Source organism: Cygnus atratus, chromosome 1 (assembly GCF_013377495.2).
Source record: "Cygnus atratus isolate AKBS03 ecotype Queensland, Australia chromosome 1, CAtr_DNAZoo_HiC_assembly, whole genome shotgun sequence".
Classification (NCBI taxonomy): Eukaryota; Metazoa; Chordata; class Aves; order Anseriformes; family Anatidae; genus Cygnus; species Cygnus atratus.
In genome coordinates this window covers 55,705,048-55,730,325 of record NC_066362.1, presented here as the reverse complement: position 1 = coordinate 55,730,325, position 25,278 = coordinate 55,705,048, and the positions used below count along the sequence as shown (strand labels likewise).

The window sequence follows — 25,278 nt, the reverse complement described above, 5'->3', positions numbered from 1 at the left end:
TGAAGCTGACGAGGATACGGGCAGATCTCCGGCAGCCTCGTCTTCTGTAGGAGTGGCCGGCGGTGGATTATCAGAAATGGGAAAAGCTGGGGAGGACGAGGGGGAAAGGGATAACAAAAGACAATACAAAAGTGTTTGGGGACATGAAAAATGTTAACCTTCAAAGAGACGCGGCTGTTGACTCAACGTTGTGTCATGCATCAGAGGAAACAGCTTTTGGAAAAAATCCTCCGTGCTGGTCAGCAACATCTACAGATGACCACAGACACACAGGCAGCAGGGCCAGCCCTCCGTCTTCCCCACCCAGGCTGAGAAAAGACACTGACAAAAACTCAGCACACCCCAGAAGCACATTTACTCTCACCACCACTAGGAATGGAAAGACCTCAAGAATCTCTTCAGGCTCCCCCAGCCCCAAAAAACCACACCTAATGTCAAAACTGCTGTGCTAGGCTGTGATCCTCAAGGCTAGAGAAGTCCTGGCAGACCCACCCGGTGAGCTGGGTGCTCCTGTTTTTAAGGCATGACTCCCGCAGCACAGGCTGCAACACGACAAAGATGCCTCGGGCACACCACCGGAGCTCCCTCCTACCCCAGCCCCGCGGCCAGATGTGCCCCGACAACGGGTACCCCACATTACCACGCCGGCTGAACAAAAGCACGCCGAATCAGCCGGGGCACGAGCAGACGGCAGTTGCAGCAGCCGACGGCAAGAAGCAGAGCCTCAGCACATCCCGGGCAGCTGATAACAGCTCTGAGTCAGCCAGCACCCAGCGCGGTTCCTTCCACCACCACCACTCGTGCTCCCAAGGACTTCCCATCTGTCTGAGCCAGGGCTGGGTGCTGAAACCGCAGTGGCAGCACCCCCATCTCTGTGAGATGGGCCTCTCGGGCCCTCCATGCTGCTGCTGCTGGCTCTGGTCCATGCTGTGGTACCGCATGAGTTCTGCTGGACAGGCACATGGAAGCGTATAGACCAGGGGGGTGAGTGGAAAAAGAAATAAAAAAAGATATCTCACTCACTAGCACTCTTTTTGCTGCAGGGGCAGACGGACAGGGCGAGGCATCTTATGCACAGATGTCTGTCCCGTTACAGATCTCCCTGGGGCCCGCGAGGGCTCAGACTGCAGCTCAGCAGACAAAGAATTCCAAACCCAACACGAAGCCGCAAGGAAATCCCTGCAAGCCGGGGCTCCAGCAGCAGCTTCATTATCCTCACTGCTTTTCTGATTGTAATTTTTGCACTCTGCTGACTGTTGCAAGCGTAAGGTTTGAAATGTACAAATCCATGCAAAAAAAAAATGCACAGAGGGAAAACTTTAACTGTATTTTAGCTGAATACAAACTTGGTTCAGGGCATATTTAGATCAAGCCTTTTGACACTTCAGATGGCAGTGCACCAACATACGCGTGCCAGTGGCTCTTCCTTTGTAAAAAGGTGGGAAGAGAGAGAGCGGAGAAGAATAAGCAGCCTCACTTAGCCTCAATCACACGTCCTTTTTAACAAACAAGAATTACTGCATCATTAGATTTGGCGGCAGTACTTAAAAACAAATCGGATTTGGTGAGAGGAAAACAAAGCGATTGACTCCTGACATTTGCAACCTGGAGTATATTAGACCGGCTCCTCCATTTATATTTAGTACAACAGCAAAGATAGCAGTGGTCCCCAATTAAACAGAGGCAGAATAATCTTTACCGAGGGATCAAACACACTGGTGCCTGGGCTCCCCGGGACGCCAGGCTCCCGCGCGCTGCGGAAGCCACCGGGTGAGTCGCCGCCGCCACCGTCCCAGCGGGGCACGATCCCAGGGCAGCTGGAAACAGCTGCTGAGATCAACCCAAAGGGGCAGAGGTGTTCGGACGAGATCCTGACGTTGAGCACCCAGACAGCTGGTTTACCCCTCTCACTTCGACAGGACCGTACACCTCCCTGCACCCCCAGCACCGCCTCCCCATCGAAGGGGACTGAAGGGCACGTTTGAGCTCTGCTGGTGGTTCCCAAAGCTGGGAGAAGCTGAAGCAACGTGCTCGTGCTGGATGGGGAGGCCCTGGGATGAGCTGCCCCACAGCCAGGTCTCAGGCCACATCCCATTACATGGGGAAAGGAAAGACACACAGACTGGAAGGGACAAAGGGATGCCATCTGGGCACGCACACTTTGGTATCCCTGAGTTTTAACATAAGCAGGGGACTTAGAGCTCTCACCAGGCTCCTGACTGAAACCTTTCAAGGAATTTATTGATTTCCCAGCAGCTCTTCACTATATAATTTTCCCCACGCTTGCATTGTGTTTGCATTGTGCTGTTTGCACTGGTTGTACTTTAGCACACGCTACCTGATTGAGCGAAAAAAGATAAAGGATGCAGCTCTCCTTTAGCTTCGGACGCACCGTGAAAAGCACAAGAAACCAGCATCTGCTGCCTTCATTACACCCTGACACCTGCAGACCCACAGAGGTCTGCACACAAGGCAGCAACCGTAAGGTTTTGGCCTTCTGCTAGCGCCACAGCAAAGAAGAATTAAGTGAGCGTCCTGACGCAGAGCTAGCCTCCGTTTCCGTAACCAACCCTCTTCGCTCCAAGAAAATAGGAGTTACTTTACACCGTGACCTTCAGCCTGCAGGAAATGGCAAGGTAAGAGTGGAGAAGGAATATTTACAGAGAGGAAACAGCTGGCAAGGGGCCAGAGGAGTTTCTTCAACGTGGAGGAAGTTCTCCAGCTCCCAGTTTCGGTTTCTGGGACAGCTCAGAGCCACCACGCGGATCTCTGCTGCCTTCAGCTGCGAACATCAATCTAAAACGAGACACCTCCCCGGACAATAAAAGGAAGGGTGTGAATCCCTCGGTGAGCCTGCCCAGGAGGTGGAAACACGGCGTGTTTGGCCAAACCTTATTACAAGCCATGTTTGGCCTCTCTGCCCCCCGGCCCCGCACACCCCTCGGCCACGGCGAGTAATTGCCTTTCCCCTTCGCCCGCGGCGCCATCGGCTGCCATGGCAACCGGGGACGATTTTCCTAAGTTCGGTCCGTTTTCAAGGGCGGCACGCGCGTGCCGGCGCACGCCGAGGGGGCGACTTCAAAACTCGGCTCGTCGGGGCGGGCGAACACGCACCCCCCTCCTCGCCCCCTCACAGCCCCTCTCCTCCCGCCTGCTGGCAGGGGACCTGCCCGGCCACACGGCATCCCCGGGGACACGGCAGCTCCCCAGGCCCACGCTGTCACCTCACAGCTCCCCACACAGAGCCCAGCCCTCCCACACCCAGCACAGCACATCCCCCAGCACTCTGCTGGGAGGCATCACAGCTTCTCCATTTCAGGTCTGCTTAAGTTGTGTGTGGGGAAAGCTTCACGTTACAGACAAACTAGCCCAATACCTAGCAGGAGCCAGAAGGCATGGTCCTACAACCTTCCCCAAACAAACCGCAGGTTCGTGAGCCATCCCCTCTTTTTACAGGTGACCCAGCAAGCAGGCAGCCACAAGACCCACCCCAGCAGAGTCAGCTGGATTTGAAGGCAAATTCATCTTCATGGAATCATGTCTCAGGTTGGAAGGGGCCTTGAAGAACACCTAGTCCCATAGGCAGGGATGCCACCCAGTAGGTCAGGTTGCCCAGGGCCTCATCTAACCTGGCCTTGAACACCTCCAGGGATGGGGCATCCACAGCTTCTCTGGACAGCCTGTGCCAGTGCCTCACCACCTCACCAGGAGTAAAGAATTTCCTCCTAACCTCTAATCTAAATCTCCCCTCTTTTAGTTGAAAACCATTCCCCCTCATTCTGTCATTATCTGACGCAGCAAAGAGTCGCTCTCCATCTTTTTTATAAGCCCCCTTTAAGTACTGAAAGGCTGCAATGAGGTCTCCCTGGAACCTCCTCTTCTCCAGGCTGAACATCCCCAGCTCTCTCAGCTTTTCTTCATAGGAGAGGTGCTCCAGCCATCTGATCATCTTTGTGGCCCTCCTCTGGACCTCTTCTACCAGCTCCACATCCTCCTCGTGCTGGGGGCCCGGACCTGGCCACAGTGCTCCAGGTAGGGCCTCACACCTTCTCTGAGATCACACCAGAGTGGGAGCTCACAATGGACACAAGCCCTGACTCGTGGGAGAAGGCATTAAAAAAAAAGAGAAATCTCTACCGCCTTTTCCACTGTACCACTTATTTTACACAAGAAATCATGAAGCCACGTCTAACAACAGGATGCAGACCCCTACCTGTGTTTCAGTGAGCTCTGGGGCTAGGGAAGGATGCTGCAGTTGAAATGCTGCCGAGCGTCCCTCCTGTTAAGGCACGGGGCTGCTGCAGCACAAGATGGTGGCAGCGAGCAGCTCACCTGGCATTCCCAAAACACCCTCTGAGGATTATCCTCTTTGACGAGATAGGGGGCAATTAAGCAAGGAGGCCATCTAGTTCAAACCAGAGGAAGGAGGGCCCACTGAACCAGCGCTCTAAGATCTCTGCTCCTCTGCAAACGGCCCAGCGGAGTTGTTTCGTCCCTCTGTGCGTGATCTCTCACCATAATTTCTCTTCCTAGCATCGGTGTTATGTGATTACATGCACAAGGACTTAGGAAGGGCTCAATTCTATGATAACGGAGGCTAGGCTAAAGAATACAGGGATGTTTAACTGCTAAAAACAAAGGATTAAATCTATGGACAGGAACCAAGAGATCTGCTTTGATTCCTGTAAAGCTATCTGCCTTGAATAAACTCTGTGGATACATTAGTCTCCGTCTAGCAATACATGACAAAAACAACTCAGGCCACCTACTGTCTGACCACCGTGGAAGCGGTGGAGGAAAAGGAGTCGTTGGAAATGTCCTCTGTTCCCTTTTCCCTGACATCCCAGCTGTGACTGAACCTCTCCCTCAAGCAACAACACTGCCTCATTTTGCTGTACATCCTCCCTTTCCGAGCAGCACGTGAAAATGATGCTGCATCCTTGCCAGATTCATTGCTGCCCAGGGGGTTAAATACAGCAACAATGAATTGACCAGTCCTGTTAATTTAATTCAGCTACGTGGGAAATCTGTAAACAGTAGCAGAAGCCATGACAATGCTATCAGAGGGCTCTGAACACACCATTGTATAATTTGCTTTTGGTTACTGCTGCCAACCGCGCAAGGAAGAGGAAATTTTCCTGCCGGATGTTTTACTTTTTTACTGTTTAAGCTCCTCCAGGTGAGAGGAAAGTATCCCACAGGCACGTCGGGTGCTCTACCCAGCCAACTATATTCACATGTAAGCCGCTGAATTAGTATTCGACAAGATGACTTCCAGTGACTCCTGACCCAGGCGTAATTCAATAGAGGGGGAAGTCGCCGTTGAGGCCCCCGGGGAAGCAGCACCTCTTCTGCTGGAACGGAGATCAGAGGTGCCTCATCCCATCCTTGCTTCCCAGTGCAGCCTTATTTCCACACAGCAGCTGTTCGAATGCAGCCTGTATGAAAATCACTGCATTTTCCGGCAGTAACTTGGTGCAGAGTTGCCTCCGCGATGAGCACTACGCAGTAACTACATAGAAACAGACCTTCCCGAGGGGGAAGCTGCTCACCCAACAGCCTCTGCACCCCAGGAGCACCCTTACGAGACAGAACAATACTTACCTAGGAATTAAAGTTGAGCAGTGGCCTATTAGAAAGTTCTCCACTACTTAGTGTGACCATATTCATCATCAAAATCCTGCCCAGGAAGTCAGAGCCAGAGCGAGCCTTACAATGGTAGGAATTCACCCATAGCAGAGAAACAATGCCACATGTTTACTCTTGCTCAAAGGGCCCAGAGATTCAGGGACGGTCTTTAAAATCCCATTCTGGGAACAAAAGTAAAAATTGCTAATCCCAGAACGAAGCAGACAGATTACGCAACCCCTCAATCTTCATTGGAAAATCTCAGAAATCAGGATTCAAACCGGCAACCTGCAATAAGAAACCGCTCAGTAGGATGGCCACGTGAACTGCATTTCAGACAAACCCTGACGATCAAGTAAAGCACACAAACCAAACAGAAACACTTGACACCACTGTGCCATCAAGGCTGGTCAATTCCTCCACTGTACTACATCTTTTTCAGAGTTTTTGCACCATGTCCTTACCAAGCATCAAATCCAAGAGAAGAAACCCCACATGCTACCTTACAGTAGGATCCCAAGCATAGAGATTTTCCGTTTATTTAGAGACAGACACACTACAGAGATCACAGAAGAGCTTGCTAAGACCTCGTCAGCGACAACAATGAAAAGGCAGACATTTGGCATCCTGGAAAAACTGAGCGCACACCGGAGCTGAGAGCCCCGAAAGCACGCACCTCGCGTAACGCCTGCTCCCGGGGACTGGTGCTGCTTCGGGCAGCGGGTTGTCACCACGTCCACTGCACCACCAGAGGATCCTCGCTCTGCGGGGACAGGACCACCGCCACTCGACTGCAACACCCACACCGACAGCTACTGAAAGCCGACAGAAACAAGAGCTTTTTTACCATAGGATGATAAAAAAGACCTGGCGAAGCGCTGCGCATTCCCCACCCACGTGTTAAAATATGGGCTGGCTAGTCTTTTCCTTTTACGTCGATTTTCAGATGCCAGCGTGAAAAGGAAAGAGAACCGGATGACCAAAGGTGAAAAATAGCAGCTGGTGCAGGAAGGATGAGCAGACACACTACAGAAAGCTGCACTGCAAAGCAAGCCAATCCCCCTACCAAACTCCAAGAAACCTGCCAAACCCTGTCCCATGAGGCTACCAACACTGGAAGTTACTTCTTCTATGGTAAGTGCCTGCAGTAATCATGAATTCCAAAAATGAAACAAACGCCAAGCTCAAAAAAAAAAAAAAAAAAGCAAAAACTATCTTCCTGTTTTCACTGGAAAGGTCATGCCTATTTAAGGAAACCTTCCCAAGCAACATGGACATGCTCCATCGACATCCATCAACTAACAGCCCAGAGTTAACTGCAGTCACTCATCAAAAAATTCCCGGTCCTTAAAACAGTCGTGGTCCGAGCTCTGAATCCAACCCGTGCTCCTCCTGGCAAGCAAAGCAGTCAGGAATAACTGATACTACTCAACATCAACACGGCAATTCACTGACCGGTAGAGGAGGAGGAATCTTTACTTACCCCCTTCAGCCCTGAGTAATAGGAGGAAAAAAAAAAAAGAAAAACACAGAAAAAGCCTCACAGTGCCTCCATCTATTCTAGTCAACGCCTTCCCCATGGAGAACACCCATCCCTGAGAGCATCTGCACATTCGTCAAAAAGTCTGATTTAAAGAAAGCTCAGATATGTTCCCAAGCCCACAGAGAGAGAGATTGCAGGCCAAAACATAATAAAGCACCAACAATTTTTAGTGATGTAACTTTGTGATTTATCAACAGATAGAGAAGAGTTATTCTTCCAAATCTGCAATATTTAGCACGACCACATGACACCCCTGTTAAACTTGAAAAAAAGACAGAAGAGATGAGAAGATGGTGGTGAAAGGCAAGAATTCCCTTCTGGAAGGATGCAGTCAGCAGGTAGTGACACACCGACAACACAGACCTAATTATATGCATTATTTCAACTTCCTGGCATGTTCCACACACACACACATACGTCTCATAAATGGATAACTGGAACACACACTCAAATGTTAGCCTTGGTCTTGTTCACCACATCCAAGCCCATCACAACAGCCCAGTTCTCGGACACACTTGTGGGTCAGAAGTGGGAACTGGAAGGATGGATGGAGAGATGGGAACGTTAAGACAAGTTAAGTCACACTATAACCTTCTTTTTTTAAAAAAAAAAAAAAAAAACAATCAAAATTGACTTTTTTTTCCACTCCCTCTCCTCTTTTATGAAGTTTCCTCTGACCCACAATGGATGTTTAACCACGACGTGGCCAGCACTATTCACGAACGCTGCTGTCACCTCCTGCTGAATCCATCCCACCCTGGCAAACGATGGTCTTGCCTCTGTGACTGGTGGCTGTGACATCTCAGCCCACAACATGAGGTACTTGGCTTGAAGGCCTTTACTCTTAGGGGACTTGAACTAGCCCAGGAAGTCAGAAGTCTCCAAGAAGTGCTTAGGTATAAAGGGGATGGGGAGAAAAAGCTGTTAGATACCCCTGCTGACATTAGCAGGTGCCAGATCTTCACTCACTGGCTACACACGAGCACTGGGAGGCCTCCTGCCCCATCTTCTCCTCTTCTCTTCAAGGCAACAAGAGTTCCTGAAACACATGTTGATGCACAAAGAAGGCACTGCCAGGTTGGTCTTTATCTCCTCCTGGGAAAAGGCAGTGGGATGGGGTGGTTTTTCTTCCCTTGCAGCTTTATACTACTTTCAGTGCTGTAGTCTGACAATCCAGGCCACAAGAGCAGGCATCCAGTCCAAAACCCTCACCCTGTTCTCCAGGGCTCTCTGCAGATGGCAGAGTCCCAGCCGCACGGCACATTTCTATACCTCATTTTCTCAGTACCATCCTCAGGTAACAAGAAGAAGAGAACAGAACCAAACGCTCGCGCAGAGCAGCAAAAAGCAGGCACTGATGGGATGCGCCAGCAAGGAGGGAGATATCAAGTCCATGATCACTCAAGTACTCCTCACCCAAGACATCCGAATCCCAAGTAGTAGAATCGTTTTGCTGTCTGAACGTGCTTCAGATCACTCCCGTCTCCTCCTGCTAGCCCCACAAGCACCCACGCCAGGACCTGGGTCCCCACGGAAGAAGCACCCATTGCTGGCACCCGTCATGGCCAGCTCAGAGTGCCCTGAAGACCAGAGGTGCCGGTCCTGGTCCTCCTCGCAGCCAGGACGGGGAGCTGGTCCCCATCCCTCCTGTCTGCACAGCAGCTTGCTGCTCATTAGAAGAGCAAAAAATATTTATTTATTTATTTGGTTTACTTAAAAGGCAAGGTAGCTACATTCTCTGCTAGAATAGCATTTCAATTGCGAAAGTCGAGAGCTCCGCATTTAAAAACACCAGTTACAGCTATCCGTGCAACTCCATTTGGTTTCCTGTAAGCAAATAAGATTATATGTAATTTTTCCTGACTCACACCTGATTCAAGCCCAGCTCTGAGAAGAAACAGTGGCTGTGCAACATGCTTCTCCATCACTGCAGAAACTGAGAGCCACAGGGGTTTGGAGCTAAAGGCCAGCAACATCCCTTCTACTTAGAAAGTTTGATTTCAAACCTCACTCATCCTATAAGGTCAGTTTCTTTACAATGCTGACCAAGTAACTTAGTTCAAGCTTTTCCACTTTTTTTTTCAGATGAAGACTACATCACTTTTTATTTGCCTAACATGACACGTTTAGAGATCAGCCTGTGGCAATGGTGGAAGCTGTAGAGAGCTGCAGATCAAGTGTTTAAACATCAAAAGAAACCCATCAGCTACGGTAAAAACAAATAAAAATAGTAATGAAAAAAATCAGGTTGCAGGTGTCAATAGGATTTTTGCAAAACTGGCCGCATTACCAGTACCTCGGCTCCTCATTTCCTACAATAAAAGATAATATACCTTTCCTACCTCTGAGGAAAACAGCAAAAATAAGATCATTAGTATCTCTGAAGCACCCACGCTACAGTGGTGAGTACCACAGAAAAGACCATTAAAAATTAATAGTTTTGTATTCAGCGCATGGTTTAGATTATCTGCAGCAAATACGGTTTGGGGTCATGCATTAGATGAAAAGAAGAAATGAAATATTGAACAGCTCTCAATCCCAAGCCTGAACTCACACCCATTTTAAGCGATAACAAAACTCCTGCTAGATTTAATAGCGCTTCGGTGAGTGCTATCCATTTGAAGCCCTTAGAGATGAAGTCATCCACAAAAACCTAAAGCGTGCGACCGCAAGATTCAGACCCCACGCGGTGCCTTCTTGTCACATCACAAGAGACATTCAGATCTTGACAGAACAGCAGAAGCGAGGTCCATGTTTCACTGCCTCAGTTTCCCCCATGATCTGGACCAACATCACAGAAGCTCCTGCTTCCTCTCCTATGTCCCACCAGCCCCAGGACAACATCTGCCACACTGTGCAGCCACCTTCCATGTCCTTTGCGATGCCCCATGGTTGAATCAGACTCTGCTGTGACCACAGCACGACCCAGTGCTCCTTCCCCAGCCGAGCCTTTTGGATTCCTACGTGTTACCCCAGGTTGTGTGCCTGGTCCCACTCACGGGACCAAGAGAAGCATCACTTAAAAGTTGTCTTTGATCCCAGAAGCCACCACAGCTCCCTCAAAAGCTGAGCTTCCCCAAGTGCCTAGAGCCCAAGGACAAGGCGAAGCACCTACAAACTTACTCCATCCCCACCCAGCTTCACTCCAAGGCTACGCAGGGCTTTGGACTGGAAGCAAACACAGGAAAGGGGCCTCTTGGAAAGAATTTTAGTCTGGGATAGGAGAATAAGAAAGGAAATGGAGAAGTCCTTTAACGCACGCTCTTCCCTTCATTTCTTCTTCCCATGAGAAGGATGCAAAGCCACAAAAGAGAACAAAAAAAAAAAAACAAAGCGGGGCAGGAACTGCTCAGAAGCACCCTCCCATGTGCTGCCGTCCAAGAGCAGCATCCCATCCGCCTACACCGCCTACAAAACCCAGGGCTGGAGGGAGAAGGCGCTCAGCAGAGCCCGGCTCTCCCAGCGCCTCGCCAGCCCACCGTGGGCAGCAGAGACTCTCGTAAAACCGACATTTCCCACCCCGCCGCCAGCGCGGAAACGGCAACCTCCAGCAGCAAATTATAGGCCCGGGATCGCAGCTCCAGCCCCTTCCCAGCCCACACGGCAGTAAATCAGGCCTTGCACGCGAAGCCTTGGCGGGGTTTCACTCCGGGGCATCGCACCCCGCGGCGAGGGCCGCCCCGGGTGCCCGCGAGGATCCCCCCTCCGGCAGCAGCAGGGGCAGAGCTCTGTGGAAAGCCGCGGCGAAAAGGAGCGCGCTGCAAGAAACCTGAGCTGCATCCAGATCCCAGGGCCTCAAAGCCTCAAGGGAGAATATTTTGATACTTGCAACACGCAGGAACGCCACATAAGGTTGCTTCTTTAGCCTCGCTATTAAAGGAAATTTAGCTACATACAGCCACAGGGTAAAAAGCGCCGCCGCTTCTTTTTTTTTTCCCCCTTCCCCTCCCCTTAAATGGCACGTGTTTTTCCCCATTTCTATGCTAAGCAATACTTAGCATTATTGCCGAGGTAATTACGAGCAGATAAAACCCAAGAAAGTCATAAAGAAAAAAAGCAACAACCGCTTCTAGCCCACACTCTTTGAAGCAAGCATCCAATTTTCCTGCACAGCGAACTCTCCTAGACAAAGGCGGCGACAAGCAATGGCAACGGGAAGGCGCAGCCACTTTACCAACATCCCACTGTCCTACACAAGAGATGCGAGCGCGAGATCTCACGGCCTCTTTTCTAATTGCTATGAATCACAGGCCCGCCTTGCCCACGCTCCGAAGGTTAGTAGGTGGCAGTGGTAGAGCTGATTGAACATCAATGCCTCGCCGGGTGAGCTAGCGGAAACGGCACTGCTCTACCCAAACAGACGCTGGATCGGGCTCAAATTCAGCTGCTGTCCCTCATTAAACAACGGGACTTTTGTATACAACCTTTCCTACTTTGCAGCTACTTAAATGCATCACATCGTAGAGTCCCGTTTCCCTCGGTCCAACCTCCGAGCTGCTGCGGGTGGTTTCAACACATGCCATACGTACGCATGACGAGCCAAATGGGAACGGCTCACAAGCGTCTTCCTAAACATCCCGGGCATCATCCAGAAGCGAGAACTCATCCTGGAAATGTCAAGATGCTATGGCCCCTTCCCAGAGAAACCAGGGACACGGTCCCAGAGGTACCCCAGCAGGATTTTGCAGCACAGCACAGCAACGGCGTGACAAGGGGCGCTGCGGGCCAGGATGGCCATACAGTCCAAACCCCGCAAGGACCAAGGCCTGGCGTGTTGCAGCCTTTCCAAAACGTCCTGCAGGAACATAGGCTTGCTTGTGAAAGAGAAACAGGGGCAGCAGGGAGCATCCTGGGGAAGAATAGCTCGTATTCTCAAAGAATATCACGTCTCTCTCAAAATAGCACTTTCCTGAGTTTAGAAAAGATTGCAGGCAAAATTAAATTTACTGGAGAGCAAAGGCAGCTAAGGCCCAAAACACGGTCAAGCAGCTCTAATCCCTAAACATCGGGATTATCTCATGACAGCTACACTCCAGCCTCCATTCAATAGCACTGTAAAATGTAGATCAACAGGATGCTTCAATGAACTGGAACTCGTTACCTCTAATTGCTTCTCTCACTTCACTTCTGGACGTCCCTCTGATCCCTTAGCCACATCGTTTCAAAAGCACACACGGAGAGGTCAAGTAATACGCAAGACGGGCAAATCAAATAACAGGTTTCCAGTCGGCCAAAACACCGGCCCTTCTCTTTTACTTTGTATGAAAGTTTGGGTTTGCCCCGCGTCAGGAGACAAGCCAGCAGCACACACCGACGGGTTTTAGAGCACTTCCAACCGATGTGACCCCAAACACCCTCCCGAGGGGCAGAGGTCCCTGCCCAGCAGCCCAGCAGCTGCTAGCGATAGGCTTATTTTGCAAGCTACCAGCGACCCGTCCTTCGGCTGCAGTCTCTGGGGGGCCTGGACCACACGCAAAGCCCAGCTCAGTATCACTTCCACACGTCTCCCACCACTGCCCAACCTGGCTTTGGCTTCCCTCCCACTAATGCAAATGAAGCAGTTAATTTTTTGTTTTATTTTATTTCTATTACCGCTGCCCTCCTTTGCCTCTCCTGCGCCCTGGTTTTCCCGCTGCCACCAGGCTCCCTGCAGGAGAGCGGCTGGCAGCCCTCGGTGCAGCCACCACGTAGCACCCAGCTGCCCCCCTGAAAGCAGAGGTGTGAACCCCAAATGACAAAGGACGAGGTGGGAGGCCCACTGGCGAGGTCGCTGGGTGGAAAAGAGGACGGAGAGTACTTCATGGGACGTGCCCCGGAGAGCGGCACGCCGGTCTGAGCTCAGCTGCGACGGCGAGGTCGGCAGCCCCAGCAAAAAGGGCAGGGAGAGCCCAGGCTTTCTGCACAATGCCAGCACGCTCGTGTTTCTCAATGGGAACTCTGAAAAGGACAAATTAACCAGCATATGTGTACAGCTGGTACGCGCGCTCAGAAGGAAACCATCTCCTGTAGAGCCAGACCTCTGTTCGGCTTCCAGCCTCTCAACTCCGGCCATCACCTTTGAACACAAACCTCTGAAACCCAAAGAGAAATACCGACAGAGCCTGTAGGGGTACTAAAGTATCCTGAATACTTTACTCGAGCTTTCCATTTTCCTGAGTATGGCAGGAAAAGAGCCAACTTTAAAGTGCTCTCAGCATCTCTGTAATCCCAACTCCAAGCCTGCGCGCCAAAAGTTTTCTTTGAACTGGAGATTTTCTAAGTCCTCCCAGACTGTCTCAGGTAACTCCTAACACTCAAATATTTAGGAAAAAAAAAATAAGTAAGACAAAAGCAAACAGAGAAGCAACAACAAGCTAGAAGGTGATTGATTCATTATGCCTCAGCACCCTGGCAATAGTCTACCCAAACAGCATCCCAGGAAACCTCATCCTGGGTCCGAGGCAGGGGTCAGCTTTTAAAGACTGGAACTGCATTTCTTTTCTGAAATGTGGCTCCACATGTCTTTATGAAAATGGCCACACTGTGAATAATAAGAGGGAGGAAAAACTAACCTGACTGCACAGCGTTTCAGTGATTTACTGGAACTAGACGTTCTCCTCCGTGAGATTTAAACATACAGATTTCCACAGGGTCACTCGCAGTGCAAAAGCTGTTATTCACAGACCCCTTCTGCTTTATGGTCCCCGTCAGCCCTCAAGTAATGTAAAACCCAAACCCATCTTTGGAAACTATTAGCGGATTTGTTTCTTGCCCTCCTCTGAAGCACCATTAAAGGGCCATAGCTTGAACTGGGACAACAAGTGGAGCATGCTGGTGCTCTTGCTTGTATTGATATCCCTCCTGGGTATGTAGCTAGTGTGCTTTGCTTGAGGTTAAGCAGACGGCTAGATTTCAGACCAAACAGGAATTTTCTCCCCAGTCAAATTGGCAATAGCTGCTGGATCCCTGCCCTCTCCCGCTGCAGGAGCCTTCGCTCTCATCCTGGGATCAACCAGGAATCTCCATCTCCCCAACCTCCCACCACAGCACCGGCAATGACCCTGCTCCTCCCTTCAGTCCAAGGTTTCCCACCTTCATCCTAGAGGGATTCAAGCTGGTAGAGGGTGTTAAAGAGCATCTTCTGGCTCACAGCAGGAAGAGAAACAGCGTGGATTTTCTTGCAGAGCAAAGACTTATGGTCTATTACATCATTATTTACAGTCGCGGGGGACTGATCTCAGCAACACCAGTCATTTTTATGAACCCTACGCAGACCTGCCTGAATGGCAACACAAAGTCACTCGTCACTGCCTTTAGAAGTTGTCAGGGACTAGATAAGGTATAGACCTGAAGCTGCACTAACAGCCTTCCCTGACCAGTCATGTTTACCACTGCAGAAGAGCAATTTTCCCCCAGCTACTCAAGGGTACCAAACACAAGTCATTCTTGGAAGAGGAACAAGGATCGGCTCACACTTTGCATCTCAGTCCTACCACACTGCTCTCAGACACAGCTTTAATTCACCAACCAGACTAGACCTCATAACAAAGCCAAATCAAAATTCACCTTGGGTACTGAATGGTCAGTTGATCAACTCGTTCAGCCTTGTGCGATACAACCAGAAAATAATTCAATAACAACTTCCTACAGCAGCGTAAGCTGGCTGGTACGCTTCCAGCACCCTGATGGGGAAGGTGAACACTGCACCGAGGCATGACACCCTCATCTGCAGCTCCAAAGAGAAAGAAGGGACCCGTTCCAGCTAACCACAACATTTCTTTCCTCCTCTAAGTCTCCTCCTCTAAGAGACTCTCAAAGACGAGATCCTCGCAAGGGTACTTCCATCTGTGCAGCAGTTGACCTCTTCCGAAAAGCAGCAAACACAGCTGCATCAACAACTGCATTTGGGTGCAGTGACTTAAGCCAATATAACTTTCTTCCCCTCTGTTAGGGTCTATTTTTACCCAGACCAGCAAGCTGATCCAAATGATTCAACTCATCCAAGCCAGCAAACAGAGCCAGCACCTAGCTAGTATCTAAACAGTTAAGAAGCAGCAGTACCTTTGGGGCTGTTCTTTTCCAAAGCTTACAAACACATCCAAATACTTCCAGGAGACATTCCTGGCTGGTGGTATTCGATTTTTGCCACTTACAGACCTCAGGGAGCTAAAAAGCAGCAGCTTGTGCTGGACCTATCCCTCCCACGCCACGATTAACTAAAGTATGTCCCAGAAGCAGATAGCAGCCATGATCCGATTTGTCCCAATCCCAACTCAAGCAGCTTTACACCACCCTCCTAACAAGATCAGCACTGGCCAAGCACTGTTTATCCAGCCTGATCAGAGATGGATTAGATAATGAAACCCTAACTGCATAAGCTGTCTGAGCACGCTCGCCTGAGACAGCAGAAAACAAGCAGCCCAAAAAATTTAAGGGATACTTCAAGCTTAAAAGCACGCTTTGCTCCAAGATCTTAGTAACCAGCTACTACCTTGTCTTCCTGCGGGCTAGGTTTGATATTTCATGTTAACAGACCAAGAAAACACCACTATTAGTCTTACAGTTGCATCACTAATTGCTATAGCTAAACGATTTCTTTCAGCAATAGAAGCCGTACACATGTCCTGAGCCATCAGCATGTACGAGTTATGCACGGAAGGAACCGTAGCAAGCATGGCACCCCGGGATTCCTCCCAATCAGCCTCGAAACACGAGGTCACGGAGTTTACACAGCAGCAGCCTGTGGCTCTGGAGCAGGAAGTAGAAAATTGACAGGATCTGCAGGAAAAACAAGGTACAACAGTTGCTGGTGTTATTTCCAGCTTCCAGAAAGCCTCTAGTACATATGAAAAAAAAAAAAAAAAGAATAGGCTCTTTATTCCTCTCGTAAGCATTACATACAGTTAAACGTAGAGAATTTGCTAAAAAAGAACCCGTTATTTTCAAATGAAGTACTTCTAAAGTCAACACTATCTGAACAGAAATCCTCATGAAAGGCCACCTTATGTTACGCTTTGACTTTAAGGTACAAAGATATAGGATTTCAAAACATTAGAGAACACATCTTCCTGGCGCAGAAATCGTTCGTACGACTGGCTTCGACTTCGGCGTTTTGTGCTTACAACCTGGACCAGATTCTCCAAACAAACCAACCACTCTCCTTAGCCCTAAAAAACGTCAAGTGAAACTTCTGGCCAAAATAGAGCGCATGGGTGCTCCATTGCCTATGTACACATACATATCAGATGTTCATCCTTTACGTTGAAAAGACTGAAGAATCTTTTCATGTGCATACATACAGAAAGATGACAATTACACCAAGAACATCAAGTAACTACAGTATGGGGATCCTGGTCTGAAGACCGGTTATATTGACCATAAACGTTTCATCTTAAACCTGGACTTTATTCATTGCGTTTCTCTGCATAATTTCTCTGCTGTTTACCAGCGTTTGACATGGAAACCCAGCCTGATGTTCTGCTCGGAGCCACAATTAATCCCTGCTACTGCTAACAGGGCTGCACACTGCTGCGTGTGCCTGCTGTGGGAGTCCCACGTCTGAACGCTGCGATCTTACTACCGCGTAGCATCCACAGAGCAGAGAGCAAAACGCTTTCCTTCGTTTCAGTACTGAGCAGAGCCTTTGCTGGGTATAGAAACGGTGCCAGCTTACGTGGAAAAAAAAATAATAATTTTAAGACCAGTTGAAGTCCCTTTGTAGGGATCTCCAGTGGATGTACCGGCCTGTGTCGATACCAGAGGGTTTAGCACCAGTTGCAATAAATGGGTGCATCTCCTCCGCAGGTCAATGGGTGCATCTCCTGCGGGATGCGTGCCCCCAGAGCTGGGCAGACCTCACACCACCGTGCTTGTGCCCATCGTAATTCCCAACTGCACAAGGTGTGGGTGCTCCCTGGGCTCCTTCTGGGAGCGGGGTGTCGGAGAAGCGTTGGCTCCAGGGACGTCGGAGCCGGGCGAGCTCCACGCGGGGTGGTGTGAGGCCAAGGCGGGACGCGGCGATGCCATGGGGACACCCGCCCTGCTGGCACCTCCAGCGGGAGGTCTTTTGGGTGGCACCTGGCCTCGACCTGACCCAAAGGGGCGCAAGGAGCCGGGATGGGCGAACCACGCCGCATCCCTGCGGGCGAAGCACCCCGAAAGCGGACAAAGGCGACACCCACCAGGGGTGCCCGGGGGGGGGGGGCCGCGTCTCCGCTGCCCAGCCCGATCCTCCCCCCCGTACCCCCGGCTACCTGCATGCCGCCGCCCTCGGCCTCCGCCTCGGTCCGCAGCCTCTTGCTGTGGCCGCCCTCGGCGCCGTCCCCGCCGGGCATGGGCTGCTCCGGCTCCGGCTCCCGCTTCACGCCGCGGGCGGCCCCGCCGTTACCGCCGGCGGCCAGGAGCTGCGGCTGCTGCTGCGGCTGCTGCTGCTGCTGCTGCTGCTGCGGGGGCTGGCCGCCCTCCGCCATCCGCGCCGCCGGAGCCCCGGCCGCCCCCCGCCGCGGTGGCCCCGCTGTCAGCACGGCGCCCGGCCCCGCCGGAGGACGACGACGACGACGACGACGACGACGAGGAGGAGGAGGAGGATCGGGGAAGGGGACGGGGAGGGGGGGGGGGGGCGCCGCGGCCCCGGAGGCGGCGCGGGCGCGGCGGGCTCGGAGCCACCGGAGCGGCTCGGGCACGGGGAGGGGCCGAAGCCCCTCGGCAATCTCCGGAAGCGCCCGCCCGGGGAGCCGAAGCCGCGCGACCCCCGCTCGGCAACCTTCGGAGGAGGAGGAGGAGGAGGAGGAGGAGGCGGGCGGGGCGAGAGGGGCGGGGCCATAGGGAAAAGGGGGCGTGGTTGTACGAAAGGGGGCGGGGCCTCCGCGGGGAGCAGGGCGGCCGGGAGCGAGGCCGCGAAAATGGCCGCCGGGGGCCGGCTGCGGGCACGGCGTGGGCAGGGGGAGGGCAGCGGTTAAAGTGCGGTGTTTATCATTAAAAGGCGCTTAAAGTGGGGTGTTCCTGTCACGGGGTGACAGAAAACAGAGGCTCGTCTCCTCCAGTGGCAGGGGAGTGTCTTATTTGTGCCGCTCGTTCAGGGAAAAGCATTCCCATCCTCATCCTCGTGGGAGATGGAGGTTGCAGGGGACCCCCCAGAGACCCCCAGAAACCTCGGCTGGTCTCTCTGGGGAGCCAGCCTGGATCAAAGCCAGCAGTAAACGGCTTGGAGGCACCACCCAGGGGCACTCCTCTCGCCCCGTGATGCCCGATGCTCTCCTCGAGGACCGCTGGAGGAAGGCATTTCCCTCTGTCCTCTGCTCCCACCTCCGCCAGCCCTGGTGGGCGCCCAGAGCACGCAGGTCCCTCGGCGAGTTGTTTTCGGCTGGTGTTCTCCGCACAGAGCCCCCAGCTCTGGGATGGGGTGCCCACAAAGAGCCGAGGAGAGCTGCCACGACCCCACAACCAAACAGACCTGCAGCTGCTGCGCGCCTTGCTTGCTCTCTGACATGACCGCCGTGATACTTCATCTCATTGTTTTCTCTGGCTCTTTCCATTTCCACTTAAAAAAAAAAAAAAGATTAATGAATTAATCTTCACAGTATGCGCGTGGGGTAGGTATTATCTCCATTTAACAGAAGGGATATGAGGCATTCCTGAAGTCACAAAAAAGCTTTTGAGCTGGGACTACAAACTTAATCTGTTGGTTTCCTTTCACACAACCCAGCTGCCTTTTAGGTATTTGTATGTGACATCTGAGACATACTAAACAGACAGCTGACTCTTCTCTTAACCCTTTCTCTCTGCCGCACAGTGCTCCTGCCTACGACTCCTACTCACCATGATTTTATGCATGAGTTTGCAGAGCACTTGTCAGTGCCTGGACTTTGGCAGGTCAACGAGAGGCAACTATAAGAAATATTACCTCTCAGAAGTTGATGTGAAGAGCGTCTATATGAACAAATTCATATCATTTTAGATTAAACCTGATTTGGTTTGGTTTGCCTTTTTTTTTTCCCAGAAAGGCACCCTGTGAAGGGATTCCTTGAAGGAGTGAGTATGTGCTGGTGCTCCCCCTGGGCTGGAGTCCAGGTGCCATCAGGGCTCGGGGTGTGAAAGGTCCATGGAGTACAAAGAGCTGGGTCCACTGCATGCTCTGATGGAGCTGAGGCGATGACTCATGCGAGCCTTAAGGCACGGGCATGAAATGAGGCACAAACGCAGCTATTAGTCTTTGACCCAAAGGCATAGAAATCATTAGGAGACACTTCAAAGCAAGCCTCTCCTCCCCGCCACCACAACTGAGAAAGGTTTCTCGCTGCTGCTATGGTCTACGCATCACGGCTCGTCCTGCTGACCGCAGCGGCTCCCTCTCGCCCTTGCAGCCTCCTTGCAGCTTTGCCCCTCTCCTTCCCGCTGGGTCTGCCTCTCCGCTGAGCGGGTCGGGGAGATTCAGCGGCTTGCCCAACCCTGTCCATTTTTTCTGTTTCTCTCCTGGCAGCCAAGCTTCGGGAGCCATACTTCCCCCCTGACAGCCGTACTCCCACAGGTAATGAAGTGCTGCCAAGATGCAGCTCCAGCCTGCCCTTTGGTCCTGGCTTCGCAGGAAGCGGTGATAGAGCTTTCCCTAGCAGCGAGCGTTTCTCCTTGCTTATCTCTGGGCTGGCCCTTTGGCACGAAATTTTGTTTGCACAAGTTGCTTTTTTAAAAAAAAAAATACGTAACGTAAGTCAACAGCAAGCAAAGGCTTTGTCATTTTGTTGCCAGACTTAAACCATCTGCCTGAAGGATGCCTGTCCTCAAGCGGTGGCGGGAGGCCAGTATCGATCCCGGGCTCACGCAGCCATCGCGCAGCAGGTCAGCACCCACGGGGCACCCGGTCTTTTGCCAGTGCCGCTGCTTGCACTAAGGACACCTGGCTTCAGCGAGCACCCAGCACCTCAGCGACCTACCTCCATCGCCAGGAGCTCAGAGCAAACCTTCCCTGCCTCGCCAAGCCTCGTTGTTTTCCTGCCTGCTTCGGCTGGGCTGTGCTTCCGTGGGGTGTCATCGTGTACTAAGTTTGTGTTGTTTTGAGTACGCCGATGCTGCTAAAGCTGCACGACACCTGCAGTGCAGATGCAGTTATCTACTTCCACGCGGATAACATAAAAATGTCTTCTGCCTGCCCTGCTTCTGCTTGTAAGACGAAATAAAGCAGGTGCTTCAGCATCTCTAATACAAAGGGGCCTTATAACTGCTTCCGTGAGAGCCATGGTCTCCCTAAAACATATAGGAAACTGTGTGGGGACCATGCCTAGGAAACAAAAGGTCTTTTGCTTTCGTGTTGAGACAGCGGGGCCAATAAATAGCGCGACCTGCAGAGGTGCCGCAGGGAGCGCACGGGGACGCAGACCAGCAAAACAACATTGGCTCTCCCTGGCCTTCTGGGTGCCAGCGCTCGTGCAGCAGGGAAATACCTGGCATTTATTCCCCCGGCTGCCTGTCAAAAGCACAGCGGAGCCTGTGGGGGTCTCAGGCTCACAACAAGAGGCTGGTGGTGACGGCTGGCGGGGCAACGCCTGGTGCGGTGTCAGCACGGCACGGCTGGGACCCCCCCCAGCCCTTTGCACAGTCTGCAGCACTGGAGGGGCTCCTGCCCTGCTGCTCTGGGTGCTGGGTGATGCGGGCAAACAAGCAGGCAGTGCTAATCATTATTTGCAACTGCTTGTTTCCACATGTGCCGGAGGCTGTGCCGCTGAAGAAGGGCAAGTGCCCAGCCGGGGACAGCTTGCATTCGCAGCAGAGCAGGCAGACAAAGCAAAGGACAAAGCAAAACACCCATCCTGGGAACAGAATGGTTTTTATCGTGTAACTCCTGTTTGTTTTCGGCGAAACGCCCTGTCTGTTAGGGCCCCTTTGCTACAACTCAGCTTGCTACATGGCTGATCTCCGGAGTCGAGGCTGATTCTTTCTGGTTTATGGATTTATTGAAAAGCACCTCGGAGCGCATTGTTAGACACAAAACGCCAACCTAAGGTGCTCCTTAACAAGGCCGAGCCAGCGAGAGGAGCGATGCCCCGGCACCGAGACAAGCCCACAGATATTTCCTCCAGCAGTCCCCCTCTCACCTCCCGCTCCCGAGGCGGGATAAGGCAACGTGTGCGCCCTGATGCTTCCCAGCTGTCTGAGCCTTCCCTCGAGGCTGTGCGAATTGCAACAGCACGGATTACGCCTCGGGACGCGAGCCGCAGCCGTGTCTCCAGGCTTGCTCCAGCTTTTCGCCATTCCAAACATTTTGCAGGCCCCTCCTCTGCTGCTGCTGCTCAAGTTTTAGCCCTTTGTGCACTCGGCGCTCGCATGCTTTTCCAGTTCCATTCCTCAGATTTTCCTTGGTCTCAACTTTCAACTGAAATTTCCACGTGTCCAGGCGGGCTTGCTCAACTTTCCAGCTCGGAGCCCATGCCTTATGGCTGACTCCACCTGCTGGCTGTTCAGCAGTCCAGCATTGCTACCGGAGGGACTGGGAGATGTTTCCCGCACGCTCATCACAAACCCATACCCTCGGATTGCGTGTTTTCTGGAGAAGATTATCGGTTTTCCCTTGAACAGAGAAGTGCCGCGTGAATTTATCATAGCACCACACCAATATTGTACTGACACACCAATAAGCACTTGTAATCTGATTTTACCCTTTCATAAGGCTATTTGTCGCTGGCACAACACATATTTCAAATAAGATTTGAAAGCATACTTTTTTTCCTTTATTTTTCTTCATGGTTTTTTTTTTTTAATGTCTTTTCTCCGCACTAGAAATAGTTACTGCCTCTTTGGCTTCGTATCCGAGTCACAAAAACACAATAAATACTCCGCGTACAAGCCAAAAGGATATTTTCAAAGTTAGGCAAACCCCTCTTAATAAGGAAAATCCCCTGTACGTGCTACATCTGCACGGATCCTAAGAGTTCGCATAAAAACCTAATGTGTGCATGAGCACAGAGCCAGCTGGGTCAAGAGGACCGATTGTCAGTGCACAGAGAAATCCTTTTGTCGGGATTCAGCGTGACATTTAGGTGCTTCCCTAACCCAAGAGATATCATTGCAATCAGTGAGGTTATTGGCAGGCTTCTGGGCAAGGTGGGTGCTTCGATACTGGGCTGAACCGGGGCTGTGCCTCGCGTGCAGCGCCGGGTGGGTTGCAGGCTCCGAGCACGCCAGCCTGCCCTGCTGATTGCCAGGGCTCTCTTATCTCCAGGAAAACGCAATTATTTCAAATGCGATTTGGAGCCCCCACCGCAGCAGCCTAACCCTCTCCCCGCGAGTTACAGAAAACCCAGACGGCACATAATCCACTGCAGGAAACATAAACGCCTAATGCAATTTTATAGGCGGCCGAAGGGTGCCAAGTTTGCTAGCCCAGACAATAGGCTGCGGATTTCTGCAGGGAAAACAAGCCCCAAAAAGGGGCGGGGGGCTGGAGCCGCAGCTCCTCTCGGTGCTCCTCAAACCTCGGGAACCTCAGCTGCGGCTGCTGGCGCCGCGGGCTGCAGAAACCCAGCCATATTTAGGCATGTTTTCCAGCCCCGGCTCCTACTCCTCCTGAGCAGGAAGGCGAGCGGGGCTGTAGCTTCAAACCAGAATAAAACACTACCCTCCTGGGTGAAATGCAGGAGGGGACACCCACGGCTGGTGACAAAAATGTGGTGGATTCCCTGACCGCGTGGGGGACACCCGAAACCCGCGGCGGGGCTCGGGGCTGCCCCTGCCCGCTCCCCCTGCGGGCTTTATTAATGCTTTATTAATGTACTTCATACGAGTTACGCTCAGATGGGAGCTAGGGTGGGTTGGGTAACGGGCCAAAATGTGGAACAGAGAAATTGCAACAGTCTCCCAAGTCTGCGCTATAAATTCAGGCAATTTAGGGCGGAGGGGAAGGCTGGGAGCAATCCGAGCGCATTCCTCAGCAGTGGGAGCGCGCAGGTAGGGCACCTAAATAAAGGTGCGTGCAGCACCAGCCCATAACCGTGTCACTCTGAGGGGGGGGGTCAATGCTGTTTTAGCACCCAGACGCACTGCTGCTGGTTTTTTGAAGAGGTTTTCTGCCCCCGGTTTCCATTCTGCAGCCGCCGCCAGCTTGTTGGGGTGCCCCAGCTGCACGCCCGCCTTCCCTTTGCATTTGGCCTCAGCGCTCCTCCTGCAGTGTTTGCTCAGAGGTTAATCACAATACCCGCGTGACGGACTTTGCCCTGGATGATATCCACGCAACGCAAACCTATGTACACGTGCCTGTACGCACGTATATATCCGCTTTCATCTAGTCCAGCTGGGGGCCAGCCGGCAGGAAAGCAGCTCGGCAGAAAAGGAGCTGGGGGGCCCGGTGGACACCGGGCTGGACATGAGCCTTCAGCGTGCAATGCCACAAAGGCTCGGGGTATCCCGGGCTGTGTTAAGGAAAGCACGGCCAGCGGAGGAGGGAGGCGCTCCTTCCCTTTGCTCGGCGCTGGTGAGGCCGCACTGGGAGCGCTGGGCCCAGCTCCAGGCTCCCAGGGACGTGCTGGGGAGAGGGGACAGCGAAGGGCCAGGAAGGGCCGGGCAGCCTGCGCTGGGTGGCCCTGCTGGAGCAGGGCTTGGTGGCCTCCAGGTCCCTTCCACCTCAGCCACCGCAGTGCTGTGACTCTCACGTGTACGTGTACGCACACCCAACGCCCCTGTGCACACACGTACCTGTGAGGGTACAAAAAGCCTTGTGAGCTGCCTTCCTTTCTCATCAATGCTCTCTCCTCCTCCTCCTCAAGGCCCAGCGTGGTGCCCACACCTCCAGGCACGCTGCTGGGGCCTGACCGAGCCCTCAGGTGCTGCTCACAGGTGGCTGGGGACATGGGGACACGTCCTCAGCAGCTACCCCCTGGCCGGGGGCGATGGAAACCCCCGCCCAGACGTGTGGGTGGTGGTGTCGGGCTGCTGCAGGCCCCTCAACAACATCCCTGTGTCTGCTGCAGGGGGATGGCCCCCTGGAGGCGGCACCCCTCGCCCATCCGCTTGTTATTTTTCCCTTCCCTTTTCCTGCAGCAGGAACTTTCCCCTGGGAGCCATTAGTAGGAGAAGGGCCACGAGGAGAAACGGGAGCCAGGGGCTCAGCTCACAAACAGGCACAAATTCACCCCTCCGCTGCCAGAACCTCATCAAACAGCCCCGTGCTGCTTCTCGGCTGCCACGGGGGCCGAAGCAACCCTTTGTGTGGTGCTCCTGCAGGGCGTAAGGCAGCACATTACCAAAAGCAGGTGCCACAGCTCCATCTTTCCCTTACCAACGCTCAGATTTGCTCTTTAGATGGGGCTGCGACAGCGAGGAAGAGCGTGCGGATGCCTCCCGCCAAGGCTCTTCCCACAGCTGCGCCTGCTCCAGGCGGTTTCCTTCCTCCGCCCCGCGGCCAGGAAAGGCGTTGGCTGCGGTCCAGCGAGCAGGACCATGAAGGATATCTCCAGACAGCACTGCCTGCTTCCTCTGGATGCCCCCCAACAAGGGCACATGGAGCCAGGGTGGCTGAGTGCCCCAGGAACCCCTCCAGAAGCTCACCCGCCCTGCCCTGGGACCCCATCGGTCCCCCAAAAAAGCTGTGTGATCCCAATCCCGCTGTGCCTGCTCGCAGGTATGCTGGTGGCGGGGCCGGTGCTGCCCTGCGTGGGGACCTGTTACAGCTTCTTCGCCACAGCGTCCTCGCAGTGGCCTCCCAGGTGACAGAAAGGGCGAGCCGTGCTTCGGGCCAAAGCTGCCTAAGATGTTTTTATCTGTGCCTGACCCACGAGGGCACATCAGCACGAGGCAGCTGGGCGCATCGTGCTGCCAAAACAGATGAGCCAGCGGCACGCAACCACACTGACAGCAGAGGGGATCAAAAGCCCGCACAGCAAATCGGGCTGCCCACTACCTCGCTAAAACCTCTTTTGGCTGTGCCAATGCCTCCGCTTCAAAGCCTGCTGCGATTCCTAATGACGACTTCAGCGCTTCCTGCGCGAGCCGAGCGCCTCGCCTGGCGCGGGGCCGCTCTGTCCTCCCGAGCTGAGCTCCTCGCACGTGCGCTGCATCTCAGCAAATCTCGCCCAGAGCCCCAGCAGCCCCCTTCAATGGGGCTTTGTCCCCACTGGGACTTTTTACGTCCAGAAAGCCCTGCT

At 52.8% G+C, this 25,278-nt stretch overlaps 1 protein-coding gene across 4 annotated transcripts in view; it reads right to left on the bottom strand.

The window, feature by feature from the left end:
- RBFOX2 (RNA binding fox-1 homolog 2) overlaps positions 1-17,623 on the bottom strand; it is a 168,090-nt gene extending 150,467 nt beyond the window's left edge. For all 4 annotated transcript variants that reach the window (XR_007708433.1, XM_035551921.2, XM_035551922.2 and 1 more), the window contains exon 1: positions 17,404-17,623. Coding sequence is in view for 3 of the 4 variants with exons in the window: in XM_035551921.2 (XP_035407814.1) it covers positions 17,404-17,619 (216 nt within the window). In the remaining variant the exon portion in view is untranslated. The remainder of the gene's footprint in view (positions 1-17,403) is intronic.
- Positions 17,624-25,278: the final 7,655 nt, after the last annotated feature.